The sequence below is a fragment of the Rhinoderma darwinii genome, chromosome 1 (genome assembly GCF_050947455.1).
Source record: "Rhinoderma darwinii isolate aRhiDar2 chromosome 1, aRhiDar2.hap1, whole genome shotgun sequence".
Lineage (NCBI taxonomy): Eukaryota > Metazoa > Chordata > Amphibia > Anura > Rhinodermatidae > Rhinoderma > Rhinoderma darwinii.
This window is the reverse complement of record NC_134687.1, coordinates 646,410,314-646,426,316: the sequence shown is the minus strand read 5'-3', so window position 1 is coordinate 646,426,316 and position 16,003 is coordinate 646,410,314. Positions and strand designations below refer to the sequence as shown.

The 16,003-nt window shown below is 39.5% G+C and overlaps 1 protein-coding gene across 1 annotated transcript in view; it reads right to left on the bottom strand.

The window, feature by feature from the left end:
- Window positions 1-2,596: 2,596 nt before the first annotated feature.
- The window catches only part of LOC142663137 (uncharacterized), a 34,759-nt gene continuing 21,352 nt past the window's right edge, over window positions 2,597-16,003 (bottom strand). The window contains exon 4 of the mRNA XM_075841511.1: window positions 2,597-5,068. Coding sequence (XP_075697626.1) covers window positions 3,687-5,068 — 1,382 coding nt within the window. The 3' untranslated portion in view covers window positions 2,597-3,686. The remainder of the gene's footprint in view (window positions 5,069-16,003) is intronic.

Here is a 16,003-nt window from a genome sequence, read left to right as displayed (position 1 = left end):
ACACGGATGACACACGGAGCTGTCAATTGCCTTTTGCGCACGCAAAACGCAGCGTTTTTTTGCGTGCGCAAAACGCACACGCTCGTGTAAATGAGGCCTTAAAGTGTCTAAGGCCACTGGAAAATGGTTTTGTATTAGGTGTAAGTATAACAAAGAGATGAGACCTCTACTAGAGCCTCCTCTGGACAGTATGTAATATAGTATTCGTTTCAGGTATCAGGGAGCATTCTAATAGGGACTGAGATTTCATACGTCTGCAGGATACACTACAATCCTATGACAATTCCATCAAGTGAGGGGAATGATCAGAAATAAAACTTTCTCTATAGATCTACTAATGCGTGATGAAGTGTACCGACTCTTGTGGGTCTGCGGTATGTTCCAGCAGGTGGTGTTAGAAATTTATTTAAAGCAGGATCAATATACAGTTGTGTTCAAAAAAATTGTGAGTTTAAAAAAGCAAATAAAGCGCAAAATCATTATAATAACTTGTATTTGCCTAAATGCAAATGCAGTAGATATACTATACATTCAATTCTAAATCAAAACAATAACAACATTTATCAGTTTGTGTTAATCCTTTACAGAAAAGAAACAAAAAGGAATATTAGGCTGTTCAGAATAATAGCAGTGCCAGCATTTTTCTTTAAAAACTCAAAAATGTCATGTAAACTGAAAAAATGTTTCAGATTTCACTTTACTGAACTAATATTTAGTGGCATAACCATTGTTTCTGAGAAGTGCTTGACATCTGTGTTGCATGGAGTCGAGCAACTTTTTACCTCTCTGAACAGGTATTCCAGTCCAGGAAGATTGGACTACATTCCAGTTCTTTTGCATTTTTGGGTTTTGCTTCATAAAAATATTTATTTCACCCAAGTTCTCTATGGGATTGAGGTCAGGGCTGGGCTGGCCACTCCATTACCTCAATCCTGTTTGTCTGTAACCAAGATGTTGTTCGCTTACTGGTGTGTTTTGGGTCATTGTCATGTTGAAACACCCATTTCAAGGGCATTTCTTCTTCGTGATAAGGCAACATAATTTCAAGTATTTGATATATTCAAACTGATCCAGGATCCCTGGTATGAGATAAATAGGCCCAACACTATGCTATGAGACAAAGCCCCATATCATGATTTTTGCACCACCATGCTTTACTATCTTCACAGTATACTGTGACTTGAATTCAGTGATCGGGGTCATCTGAAATACTGTTTAGACCCAAAAGGAACACTTTTGCTTTCATTAGTCCACAAAATGTTGCGCCACTTCTCTTTGGGAATTCAATGTGTTCCTTGGCAAATTTTAACCTATTCAGAACATGTATTTTTATCAACAACGGGACTTGACAGGAAGTTCTTGCTGGTAACTTGGCTTCACTTAATCGTCTTCTGATTGTAGCGGTACTCACTGGTAACTTCAGATCTTCTTTGATCTTTCTGGAGGTGATCATTGGCTGAACCTTTGGCATTTTTTTCTATTCTTCGATCCAGTCGAACAGTAGTTCCCCGCTTCCTTCCTTTTAGGATTTCGTTGCCGTTTCAAGGCATTTGAGATAATTTTAGCTGAGCAGCCTATAATTTGCTGCACTTCTCTGCATGTTTTTTCCCCAGTATTTCAGAAAGAAATGCACTATAACCAACATGTGCAATATTTGCGACCCTCCTACCTTGAATAAGGGCCAAAATTGACACCTCATTCCACAGATTGAATGATTACACCAATTTAACTCCTCACTGCTATTGTTTTAAACAAGTCCCTTTCAATTAATGATTTAAAGAGGCTCTGTCACCAGATTTTGCAACCCCTATCTGCTATTGCAGCAGATAGGCGCTGCAATGTAGATTACAGTAACGTTTTTATTTTTAAAAAACAAGCATTTTTGGCCAAGTTATGACCATTTTCGTATTTATGCAAATGAGGCTTGCAAAAGTACAACTGGGCGTGTTGAAAAGTAAAAGTACAACTGGGCGTGTATTATGTGCGTACATCGGGGCGTGTTTACTACTTTTACTAGCTGGGCGTTGTGTATAGAAGTATCATCCACTTCTCTTCAGAACGCCCAGCTTCTGGCAGTGCAGATCTGTGACGTCACTCACAGGTCCTGCATCGTGTCGGCACTAGAGGCTACAGTTGATTCTGCAGAAGCATCAGCATTTGTAGGTAAGTAGCTACATCGACTTACCTGCAAACGCCGATGCTGCTGCAGAATCATCTGTAGCCTCTGGTGCCGATGTGTCCTCGCTCGTCTGACACGATGCAGGACCTGTGAGTGACGACACAGCGTGATCCCTGGAGAACACGGCTGTGTCTGCACTGCCAGAAGCTGGGCGTTCTGAAGAGAAGTGGATGATACTTCTCGTCAGAAAGCCCAGCTAGTAAAAGTAGTAAACACGCCCCGATGTACGCACATAATATACGCCCAGTTGTACTTTTACTTTTCAACACGCACAGTTGTACTTTTGCAAGCCTCATTTGCATAAATACGAAAATGGTCATAACTTGGCCAAAAATGCTCGTTTTTAAAAAATAAAAACGTTACTGTAATCTACATTGCAGCGCCTATCTGCTGCAATAGCAGATAGGGGTTGCAAAATCTGGTGACAGAGCCTCTTTAATTATTCAGAATGAGTGGTATGCATGTCCTAATTGTTGGATCTGGTTTTCTCTACTACACTTACAGGTCAATTATTTGCTATGTAGAAAGATCACTTCTACCAAAAACATTGATTTATCAGGTAAATGACGTTGGATTGCTATTTTTTGTAATACTACTGTAGGTGAGAAAAGAGACATACGATTTAGCCAGTAAATACTGTGGTATTACTGGAAAAATCATGTGGGCATTTGCCACCACATGTGGGCGTGATTTTGAGCGCCACCCCTGATTCTAATTCTAGGTCTTTAAGGTAGTGATAAACGTATGACTTTTCCTTTTATGAAAAAAAACTATCTGTGATTTTTTTCTTTTATTCAATTGCAAAGTTAATTTGTTAGTTGCTTTGTTCAATTGCATAATTTTCATGTTTATTCTGTTTTAATTTAAGTCAAATATAAAAATGTCCATATATGTTAAAAACAAAAGTTTACATTGTCCTTCCTGTCTGTCTGGTTTCTCCTGCAGTGTGGGTGAATTTATGAATACAGTAAAAAGAAGCAAGGTTCATGTTTACAATTCAGCATCTATGCGTGGTAAGTAAACAAGGCTATGCTTTTCTTCCTTATATCCACAATACTTTTCCTCAGGTAAATATAATTATTTATTTTTTTTGCAGATCCAGGCCAATTTTACCCGAAAAATTAACAAACACTCTTATTAGCTGTTTAATGCCTGTGAATAACCTGATGTTAAAAAAAATAAAAATATACATACATATATATATATATATATATATATATATATATATTTATTTGCTCTTATAGCAATTCCCACATTCTAAATGAGAATATTGTTTCTTCTCTATGTGAATTCTCTGAAGAGTTCCAAAATTTGATTTCTTTGTAAAACATCTTCAACATATAGAACATCAAAATAGCTTCTCTCCTGTGTGGATTTTCTGATAAGCCCTAAGTTTGCCTTTAGTAGTAGAACATTTCCCACATTCTGAACATGAATATGGCTTCTCTCCTGTGTGAATTATCGCATGTCTAACAAGACTTAATTTATCTGTAGAACATTTCCAACATTATGAACAGGAGTATGGCTTCTCTCCTGTGTGAATTATCTCATGTCTAACAAGAGTTGATTTAGTTGTAAAACATTTCCCACATTCTGAACATGAATACGGTTTCTCTCCTGTGTGACTTCTCACATGTTTAACAAGAGTTGATTTTGTTGCAAAACATTTCCCACATTCTGAACATGAAAATGGTTTCTCTCCTGTGTGACTTCTCACATGTTTAACAAGACTTGATTTAATTGTAAAACATTTCCCACATTCTGAACATGAATATGGCTTCTCTCCTGTGTGACTTCTCACATGTTTAACAAGAATTGATTTATCTGTAAAACATTTCCCACATTCTGAACATAAATATGGCTTCTCTCCTGTGTGAATTCTCTGATGAATACTGAGGTTACGTTTAGCAATGAAACATTTCCCACATTCTGAACATAAATATGGCTTCTCTCCTGTGTGAATTCTCTGATGAATACTGAGGTTACGTTTAGTGATGAAACATTTCCCACATTCTGAACATAAATATGGCTTCTCTCCTGTGTGAATTATCTCATGTTGAACAAGACGTGATTTAGCTCTAAAACATTTCCCACATTCTGAACAGGAATACGACTTCTCTCCTGTGTGACTTTTCATATGTTTAACAAGACTTGATTTAGCTGTAAAACATTTCCCACATTCTGAACTTGAATACAGTTTCTCTCTTGTGTGAATTCGCTTATGTCTAACAAGACTTGATTTTTCTGTAAAACATTTCCCACATTCTGAACATGAATACGGCTTCTCTCCTTTGTGACTTCTCACATGTTTAACATGAGTTGATTTATCTGTAAAACATTTCCCACATTCTGAACATGAATACGGTTTCACTCCTGTGTGAATTCTCTCATGTATAACAAGATTTGATTTATCTGTAAAACATTTCCCACATTCTGAACATGAATGCGGTTTCTCTCCTGTGTGAATTCTCTCATGTAGAACAAGATTTGATTTTTCTGTAAAACATTTCCCACATTCTGAACATGAATATGGTTTATCTCCTGTGTGAATTCTCTCATGTCTAACAAGATGTGAGTTTTTTGAAAAACATTTTCCACATTCTGTACATGAATACGACTTCTTCCCTGTGTGAACTCTTTGGTTTGTAAAAACACCTAATATTTTTGTAAATTGTTTACCACATTGAAACCGTTTACCCATTTTCTCAGCTGTATCTGTGGTAACAATCTGTGATTGGTCAGGAGAAAGTTCCTCATGATTGTGAGTATTGCATGATAGATCTGTACTGCGAAGCCCAGGCTGTACATTAAGGGTGATGAAGTTTTCTGCTGAAGACTGCTGCATGATATCTTCATCTTCTACTATATCCCAGTTCTTACTGGGATTTTCTGTTAGGATTAAAAATAAATTTTGATTTTGTTTCAAAACAGAACAGTTGACAATTTTATAACATTCATATTAGGCTGGAAACACACATGCAGTGTTTTGAGCCAAAAGTTATAAGTGGATTAAGCTGGAAGAAGTTTAAGCCATGCATTGAGTCCACTCCTGGCTTCAGGTCAAAAACTAGTGTTATTTCGGCCTTATGATTTGTATAACACTTTAAAATATATTGATGCCAAAATCCAGGATACTGGTCTATACCCAGTCTTCCACTTTTATAACAAAGCTTAAAATATTTTTTTTGGGGGGTTGGGGAAGCAGAACCTTCTCTGGCAATACCAACACGTTTTTTTTGTTCTAGGAAATTGTCTAAGCCTTTTTTAAAGCCATCTACTGTCCCTGCAGTGACCAGCTCCTGCGGTGACTATTCCATAAATTCACATTTCTCACAGTAAGGCTGGATTTACACGAGCGTGTGCATTTTTCGCGCGCAAAAAATGTTGCGTTTTGCACGCGTTGGAGGTGTGTGGGTCACGCGTATATGCTGTGTTTCAGCGTTTTTTACACGCGTACGGCATGCGGCTTTCCCGCGCGTTAAAAAAACAGAGGGATGCGTTATGGAGAGGCCAGCCTACAAAAAAGGCACCTCTGCCACACACCTGCTTGCTGTGTGCACGTTATGACCATTTTTTCATCTTGCTGAAAAATTGTGTTTGTTCACACACTTGACTGACTTTTTGTCTTCTAATCCACATTTATGCCGGCTACGTCGCTAGCCCATGTGCTGCTAGCGTGGTTGATTTCTCTGAGATTTAGCGACCGGCGTCCCATGCTACAGGACCAACCACGTAGAAGAGGGAGGATTTGTGTTCATCCTCGTGGCCCAACGCACCTCCAAAGGGCACTTTCATACCACCTATGATGACCTCTGGTGTCACCTAGAGAAATTTCGATCCTTTTGCCGCATGTCTGTGGCCACGTTTGATATGCTGCTTGTGCAGATTCGTACAGGAATCATCTACCAGGAAACAAACATGCGGCGCTGCATTTCCCCATAGGAGAAACTCCTTGGGACATTGAGGTATGTGTGTTTTACAATTTGTGCTTACAGGATGCTTTGTGGGTTTCATGTCCCACATAACATGTGTTCTTTGTTGTTTGTGTTTTTGCTGTCATGTAGATTTCTGGCCAGAGGCAATAGTTACCATTCTTTACATTTTGAATTTCTACTGGGAGTGACCACCATTTCCTGCAATTGTGACATCCACCTGTGTCGTGCTGTGGCAGAGATTAAAGGACACGGTGCTGCCTCAGCCCACGCGACAACACTGGCTTAATATTTCAGAAGACATTTTTCCTGCCACCCAATTTTTGCATTGTATTGGTGCACTAGACGGGAAGCACATTCGTGTGAAGAAACCCCCCCACTCTTGCTCCAGATACTAATAACTACAAGCAGTATTTTTCTATCGTCTTGTTGGCCTTGGCGGACAGTCATTTTTGCTTTACTATAGTAGACATTAGGTCGTATGGAAGCTCTGCTGATGCACGCATATTTCACTCATCCAGAATGGGACAACGGCTTATGAGTAATCAACTTGCTGTGCCTGAATCTACCATCCTCCCTGGCTCAAGCGGCTCACCAATCCCATATGTCATCGTTGCAGATGAGGGTTTTGCCCTGACAAGGCAGTTAATGCGTCCATTTGCAAGAAGGGGCTTGGATGACCGTAGGCGCATCTTCAATTACCGCTTATGCAGAGCGCGAAGATGTGTCGAATGCGCCTTTGAAATAGAAATAGTGCTATTAATCCCATCCTCGGGCCGCGTGCTTGAGACCCCTGCTCTAGATCATTAATAACTGACTCACTGACATTGCATCTCCAGCGCTGGACCTAGGAAAGGTAAGATAATAATTGCTTTATTTATGCATTACTATTTATTTTTTTGGGCGTGTGTGTTTTGTTACAGGTTTGGTGGTTGGACTACTTCGGATTCGAGGACTACTTTAATGACAGCGTTTTTTTTTTATTTTCAATACAATTATTAACGACGATTGTTTGTTTTTTTACTTCAATAAAATATTTTTTCTATGTCCTTGTATTTTTTTTAAAACTATTACTACCACCTTAGTAATGGCTGCTGGCTGATTGGCAGCATCCATAACTAAGGCGGGGTTTAATGTTAGCCAGTGAAAAGGCTAGCACTAACCCCCATTATTACACCGCACCCACCACCATCACGGGTGCCGGGAAGAGCTGGGTATGATCCAGTATCCGATATTTAGTGATGGTCGGGCACTGAGGCGGCCGCAGGCTGGTGTTATTAGGCTGGGAAAGCCCCAAAACAGTGGGTCTTCCCATCCTGGTAATGCTAGCCTGCTGCTGCTATATTGTAGCTGGCTGGTTATGAAAAATGGGTGGACCCCACATCGTTTTTTCTAATTTAACAAGCTAATGTGTCATAAGACCAAGTACACATCTCAGGTTGAATTCACAGACATGACAATGGGATCTGTATATTCGAATGGCTGCATAGTCACCGGATCTTTTTTATAGAACATCTTTAGGAAGTAGTGGAATAGACAGAGTGAGGTTATTAATCAGAATTCCAGCACATTGATATAACATTCCACTAAGAATTCAGGCTGTTCTAAGGGGAAAGAGGGTCCTATCAAGTACTAATAAGGTGGACCTAATGAGGTGGCCTCATTCAAGTTTTGGCCATGTGCCAAGTTAATAGCAAGTTGTTGTTCTATTCCTTTGCCAACCTATATTTATTTGGTCCTGTTTTTCTCAGGACATAAAGGGCTTTGATCTTGTGTAAAAAAATAAGTGATATATTTAACTCTGAGAGGAGTGGGAGAGGCGTATAGGGGAAAACTCTGCTGGAAATTTGAAAACGTCCCTACAGAAATAGTTGTGGGCCACCAGGACGTTTATAGTCTATGGGCAGTTAGTAACTGGTTAAAATAGGTGCTTCCTAATAATCATGGATCTGTTTTTTTTTAATCCAATATAAAAAAAAATACATCTTTAAAGGGGTTGTCCCAAGTTGACTAAAATTTTTTTTTTTAAACATTCTAAGCAGGAAATGAATTTTAAAACATTTGCTGTTAAAAAATTCATTTCCCAAGTGCCTTTTTTTTACACTTGATAACTCAGCAAGTGCTGGTTATCTTTTCTAAAAAGGGGCGTGAGCGGCTCGATGTCAATCAAGCCGCTCTGCTCTGCAGTGTGCGCGCTCCCGATGTTGCTAGATACTGTAGTTCTAGCAACATCGGGAGAATGTTCGTCTCAAGCGGGCATGGCAAGCCCGATTGAGACGAACTTACCGTGAATGTCAACTACACTACACTACACTACATTCACCCCGTTTCGGCAAACAACTTCTCCCCCCCCCCTGTCACTACATGTAATGTTTGTACCCGCCGCATCGGTGCTGCATCAGCACCCGGCGAACAACTAAAAATATATAAAAAAAATAAACTCACCTAAGACGTTCTAACGGCGCTCTGAACGGTCCCGTCACTTGCCATCTTCCTTCTTCTTGGCGCCGCTCGCATTCATAGTAACAATGCGTTGTGGCGCTGATGACGTAATCATATCAGGCACACGTGATTACGTCATCTGCGCCCACCGCTATGTTATTGTGAATGGGAGCAGTAAGAAGAAAAGTGACGGGACCTTTCAGCTCTTCGTGGGAACGTCTTAGGTGAGTTTATTTTAATATGTATGTTGTCATGTATGTGTATATTTGCATGTATGTATGTATATGTATGTTTTCTTGTATGTATGTTGTCATGTTTGTATGTATGTATGTTTGCTTGTTTGTATGTTTACTTGTATGTATGTTGTCATGTTTGTATGTGTATATGTGCATGTATGTTTGCATGTATGTATGTTTTCATGTATGTATGTTTGCATGTATGTATGTTTTCTTGTATGTATGTATGTATGTATGTATGTTGTCATGTTTGTATGTGTATATGTGCATGTATGTTTGCATGTATGTATGTTTTCTTGTATGTATGTTGTCATGTTTGTATGTGTATATGTATGTATGTTTGCATGAATGTTTGCATGTATGTATGTTTTCATGTATGTATGTTTGCATGTATGCTTGTATGTATGTTTTCATGTATGTATGTTGTCATGTTTGTATGTGTATATGTGCATGTATGTTTGCATGTATTTATGTTTTCATGTATGTATGTTTTCATCTATGTATGTTTGCTTGCATGTATGTTTGTATGTTGTCATGTTTGTATGTGTATATGTGCATGTGTGTATATGTGCATGTATGTTTGCATGTATGTATGTATGTTTGCTTGTATGTATGTTTGCTTGTATGTATGTATGTTTGCTTGTATGTATGTATGTATGTATGTTTGCTTGTATGTATGTATGTTTGCTTGTATGTATGTTGTCATGTTTGTATGTGTATATGTGCATGTATGTTTGCATGTATGTATGTATGTTTGCTTGTATGTATGTTTGCTTGTATGTATGTATGTTTGCTTGTATGTATGTATGTATGTATGTTTGCTTGTATGTATGTATGTTTGCTTGTATGTATGTTGTCATGTTTGTATGTGTATATGTGCATGTATGTTTGCATATGTATGTATGTTTTCATGTATGTATGTTTGCATGTATGTATGCATGTATGTTTGCATTTATGTTTGCATGTATGTATGTATGTTTGCATGTATGTATGTATGTTTGCTTGTATGTATGTTTTCTTGTATGTATGTATGTTGTCATGTTTGTATGTGTATATGTGCATGTATGTTTGCATGTATGTATGTTTTCATGTATGTATGTTTTCATGTATGTATGCTTGCTTGCATGTATGTATGTTTGCATGTATGTATGTTTTCATGTATGTATGTTTGCATGTATGTATGCATGTATGTTTGCATGTATGTATGTTGTCATGTTTGTATGTGTATATGTGCATGTATGTATGTATGTATGTATGTTTGTATAAATGTCTGTATGGCCATGTATGATACTGTCTTCTGGCGCCCTGTATCTAATCCAACTTTGCCGCAGGCTTCTATACATGGTATAACAGTCAGTATCACACATGAAAGTGAAACTAAGCCTACGACAAATTTTATTTCATTTTTTTTCTTATATTTTTGATTTTTTACAGGTTTGGTGTTTGGACTACTTCGGTTTCGAGGACTACTTAGATGATGCTTTTTTTTTCATCAATAAAATGGTTAATGAGGGTTGTGTTGGGGGTGCTTTATTTCAATAAAATATTTTATCTATGTCTTTGTGTTTTATTTTCAAGTTTTATTACTATCACTTTAGTAATGGCCGCTGTCTGAGTGACAAGGTCCATTACTAAGGGGAGGCTTAGTGTTAGCCGGTACAGAGGCTAACACTAAACACCATTATTACCCCGGTACCCACCACCACCAGGGGTGCCGGGAAGAGCTGGGTACGATCCAATACCCGACCATCTGTTGTGATGGTCGGGCCCTGGGGTGGTCGCAGGCTGGTACTATGAGGCTGGGAAGGGCCAAAAACAGTGGACCTTTCCACCCTTGTAATGCTAGGCTGCTGCTGCTGTGTTGTATCTGGCTGGTTATAAAAATGGGGGGGACCCCACGTCATTTTTTTTAATTATTTATTTATTATTTTTATTAAAAAGACATGGGGTTCCACCCAATTTATCATAACCAACCACAAACACAGTGTTATTAGCCTGGGAATGTACTAAACCAGTGGCCCCTCCCACCCGTGTAATGCCAGGCTGCTGCGGCCTTGTATATGGCTGGTTATTAAAAATGTGGGGGACCCAACGTCTATTGTTAAATTTGGAAAAAAAAAACGACGTGGGGGTCACCCACATTTTTTTTATAGCCAGCCCTATACAACACAGCAGCAGCAGCCTAGCATTACAAGGGTGGGAAGGTCCACTGTTTTTGGCCCTTCCCAGCCTCATAATACCAGCCTACGGCCGCCCCAGTACCCGACCATCACAACAGATGGTCGGGTACTGGATCGTACCAAGCTCTTCCCGGCACCCCTGGTGGTGGTGGGTACCGGGGTAATAATGGGTGGTTAGTGCTAGCCTCTGCACCGGCTAACACGAAGTACCGCCTTAATAATGGACGCTGTCAATCAGCCAACTACCATTATCTAGGCACTAATAAAGTTTGAAAAAAAAACACAAAGACAATTTTTTTTATTGAAATAAGAAATCCCCAACAAACCCTCGTTAACCATTTTATTAAAATTTTCAAAAAACGTAGATCTACGCAGTAGTCCAACGAATCGAAGACGTAGTCCAATTGGTACATCAAAATCTGCAACAACATAAAAAAAAAAGTTATCAATGTGAACAATACCGATACTTATACTCTCCTACACACACACACAAACAACCACACACAAACACATATAAACACACACCCATATATTACATAAACACATACACACAAACATACACAAACACATGTACACAAACACCCATATATACACACAAACATATACACAAACACACACACAAATATACACAAACACCCATATATACACAAACACACAAACATATACACATGCACAAACACACCCATATATACACAAACACACAAACACACATAAGCTCCAAAAAAACACACATATACACACAAACCTATACACAAACACACAAATATACATATACAAAAATACACAAACATATACACACAAACATATACACATATGCACAAACACAGCCATATATACATATACACACACACACACACACACACACACACCCAAATATACACAAACACACACGCCCATATATACACAAGCACACCCATATATACACAAACACAGACGTATACAAAAACACATACACACAAACCTATACACATATGCACAAACACACCCATATATACACAAACACACACATATACACAAAAACATATGTACACAAACACACCCATATATACACAAACCCACACACACACAAAAATATACACACACATATACACAAACACACCCATATATACACAGACACACACACACAAACATATACACACTTACCTTTAGCGGAGCGCAGACTTCTCCTTGCGACGGGTGCCTTCCACTGCATGGATACAAAGAGGGACTGACCGCAACTTCAATCAACGATATCATGAAAACGACATCGCTGGACGACGGACAGGTAATTAGAATTCTTCTTATTTTTACATGGGGGAGCTTTATAGCTCCATTTATCAACTTGGGACAACCCCTTTAAACTCACTTTTAAAACTTCTTAAAAACCCTTAAAGAGGCTCTGTCACCAGATTATAAGTGCCCTATCTCCTACATAATCTGATCGGCGCTGTAATGTAGATAACAGCAGTGGTTTTTATTTTGAAAAACGATCATTTTTTAGCTAGTTTAGATTTATGCTAATGAGTTTCTTAATGGACAACTGGGCATGTTTTTACTTTTTACCAACTGTGTGTTGTACAGAGGAGTGTATGAGGCTGACCAATCAGTGACTAATCAGTGTCCTACACTTCTCATTGTTCCAGCCCAGCATGATCCACACCCAGTTGTCCATTAGAAAGGCTCATTTGCATAATTATAAAATTGCTCATAACTTGGCCAAAAATGATCGTTTTTAAAAAAACAAAAAAACAAAACATGCAATAGGAGATAGGGATTTGATAATCTGGTGACAGAGCCTCTTTAAAGCGTACCAAATTTTTAGACGACTTCTCTGAATAATCTGTCATATGTGTGTACAGGAAGAATAAAACTATTTCTGGCCATTATATGATTTGTATATGGCATTCTATTAGCAGTTTTCCCTCTGCAGGCTCTCTCTCCAATTCTCAGGTTTTCCATGAGCTATTGGGTGGAGCCTAACTGCTAATATCTCTTCTATACACTGCACACACAGAGCAGAGAACCAGCCTGGTCTACTATCTCTGTGTAGCACATATTTAGAGGCTGTAGCAGCATGGAGCATATCATACAGCAGTAAGAAGTGGTGGAAAATCCTGCACTGGGGTGACATATAGGTTGCTGGTAATAGATATGTCTCCTCTCTCTACTCCCCCTCTAATCTTCAAGGACTTCTATAGGCAACAGCGTCTGTGTCTTTGTGCTCCTGCTCCCCCTAGCCTCGACTATGACTTCTACAAGCAAAAATGTCTGTGTGTCTCTCACCTAGTGTCACTAACATAATTTGCATGGATAAAACAGCTAGATTTTAACTGTAAGTAAATTACAAAAGTTGATATACAGGGTGGGCCATTTATATGGATACACCTAAATAAAATGGGAATGGTTGGTGATATTAACTTCCTGTTTGTGGCACATTAGTATATGGGAGGGGGGAAACTTTTCAAGCTGGGTGTTGACCATAGCGGCCATTTTGAAGTTGGCCATTTTGTATCCAACTTTAGTTTTTTCAATGGGGAGGGTCATGTGACACATCAAACTTATCGAGAATTTCACAAGAAAAACAATGGTGTGCTTGGTTTTAACGTTACTTTATTCTTTCATGAGTTATTTACAAGTTATGGGTGACATTATGGGTGTCAGGTCCGAGCATTCCTAGATGAACTGTTTCCTGGAAAGTGGATTGGTCGTCATGGGCCAGTTGAATGGCCCCCTAGGTCTCCCGATCTGACCCCCTTAGACTTTTATCTTTGAGGTCATCTGAAGGCAATTGTCTATGCTGTGAAGATACGAGATGTGGAGCAACTGAAACTACAGATACTGGAAGCCTGTGCTAGCATTTCTTCTGCGGTGTTGCTATCAGTGTGTGAAGAGTGGGAGAAGAGGGTTGCATTGACAATCCAACACAATGGGCAGCACTTTGAACACATTTTATAAGTGGTCAAAAACTTGTAAATAACGCATGAAAGAATAAAGTAACGTTAAAACCAAGCACACCATTGTTTTTCTTGTGAAATTCTCGATAAGTTTGATGTGTCACATGACCCTCCCCATTGAAAAAACTAAAGTTGGATACAAAATGGCCGACTTAAAAATGGCCACCATGGTCAACACCCAGCTTGAAAAGTTTCCCCCCTCCCATATACTAATGTGCCACAAACAGGAAGTTAATATCACCAACCATTCCCATTTTATTTAGGTGTATCCATATAAATGGCTCACCCTGTATATCAGGTATACTATTAAATTAGCATAAGTTGTTTGAAAAGTTAATGTCCACTTAAAGAAGATATGTTCCAAAATAGCTAATTAGTGTACGGTAGTGAAGAGGAAAATTAGATTTTAGCCGCCTGTTATGTGATGTAGTACATTCTCAGGTTACATATGCAATCAGCCACATTCCAAGATAGGGGGTAGACTACTCCAATAAGATTGATTAGTTCGAATTCGGAAAGGGCAAAGGGGTTTGTGGATCATGACAAGACCACTAGAGAATCTAGAGCTGTGCATGCAACTATGTGTCCAATGGCATAAAAGTATTGATGTTAGACACCGAATCGGGGTAAGGATTTGATGTACATCTCGAAGTGTAAATGTATATAAAGTAGAGGGGCCCTCCCTCTCTGAGAGCATTTAATCTAAACTACTAGATGTGGCAATGCTCCTGGTATTTCTTGAAGACCATGTCTCTTGTGGTATTCTACATTTCTTGGTGACCCCGACGAGATCCCAAAAGCTCTTCTTGCTAGCAGCGTGACCATTAGGAAAATCTCATCAGTGCAGGCCTGCGCATACTTACAGACCCCTTGCTTTGCTAAAGTCTGTGCGCACTGTTTTTTCCATTGGTCACCACAGTTCATTAGGGGAGTGGTTAGTATGGAAAAATTCTAATACCACTCTCAGGAAAAGTAATGTTTATCAAGTAGGAATAAGAAGAAGCTACAGTTCAGGTTTGCGTCACTGCTGGCTAGGATCCTAGTTCTAAAGCAGAGAAAATACCCTATTGGTTTCGGACCAAATTTGAATCAAAATAGGAAGGGGCCCCATTTCAGGTTTGCGTCACTACTGTCTGGGTACTCTTCCCTGTTCAAAAGGCCCAGAAATTCTCTTTTTAGTTTTAGACCAAATTGGGGATATGGGAACCAGGCTGAGGTAGTGTTCTGCAGGCAGTGTGTTGTGAAAGTTTTGTGCGCAAAGTAACCAGACATTGGGCAGACTGTTTGTTCCGCTCTTAGGCAGAGTAATGAGTATTGTTGTACCGGCTTCCAGTTTGTTAAAGCTTGTGCATAAAAGGGACGTCTTTGTAAAAGCTTATGTAAAATTTGTAGTTTGAAGATCTCTGCTGTCCAGTGGACTTGGAGAACAGTTAGTGTATAAATGATTAAACATTGTTCTAATTTTTTAAATTTTTTCACGAGTCAGGAAATATTATAAATTAGATTCTAATTTATAACATTTCCCAGTGCTGGTCACTAGATGGAGCAATTCCCAAAATTGCAGCATTGGCATGTGGTAAAGAAACCACATTGCTTTATGCTGAAAAATTTGAGAATACACACTCGCTCTAGTGAGCTCACAGAATCCCCCCTCCTTTCTCCTGGCTAGTGCCAGGAGAAAGGAGGGGATTGAATGGTCAAACCTCTTACACTGTGTGTCGCCATTTTTTGAGCTAACACACAGTGTAGTAGGTTTACATACAGTAATTATAACACACTAAAACACGTACATACACAGACCTAACTTACCTGCTCCTGCCGCCGCCCCCTGCGGTCCGTCTGCTCCCTCCGCTCCTCGTGCTTGCTTCAGAACACAGTCCGGAAGCCGCGACCGGAAGTAGTAATCTTACTGTCCGGCGACGGCTTCCGGTCCACAAGAAAATGGCGCCGGACGTCGCTCGGCCGAAGACCTTCAATTTGGACTGTGTGGGAGCGGCGCATGCGCCGTTCTCACACAGACGACGTACAGCATAGTGGATGGAACGGGCCCCGTTCGCATTCACTATGGGGCTGTATGTGCCGTATTCCATGTCTGTATGTA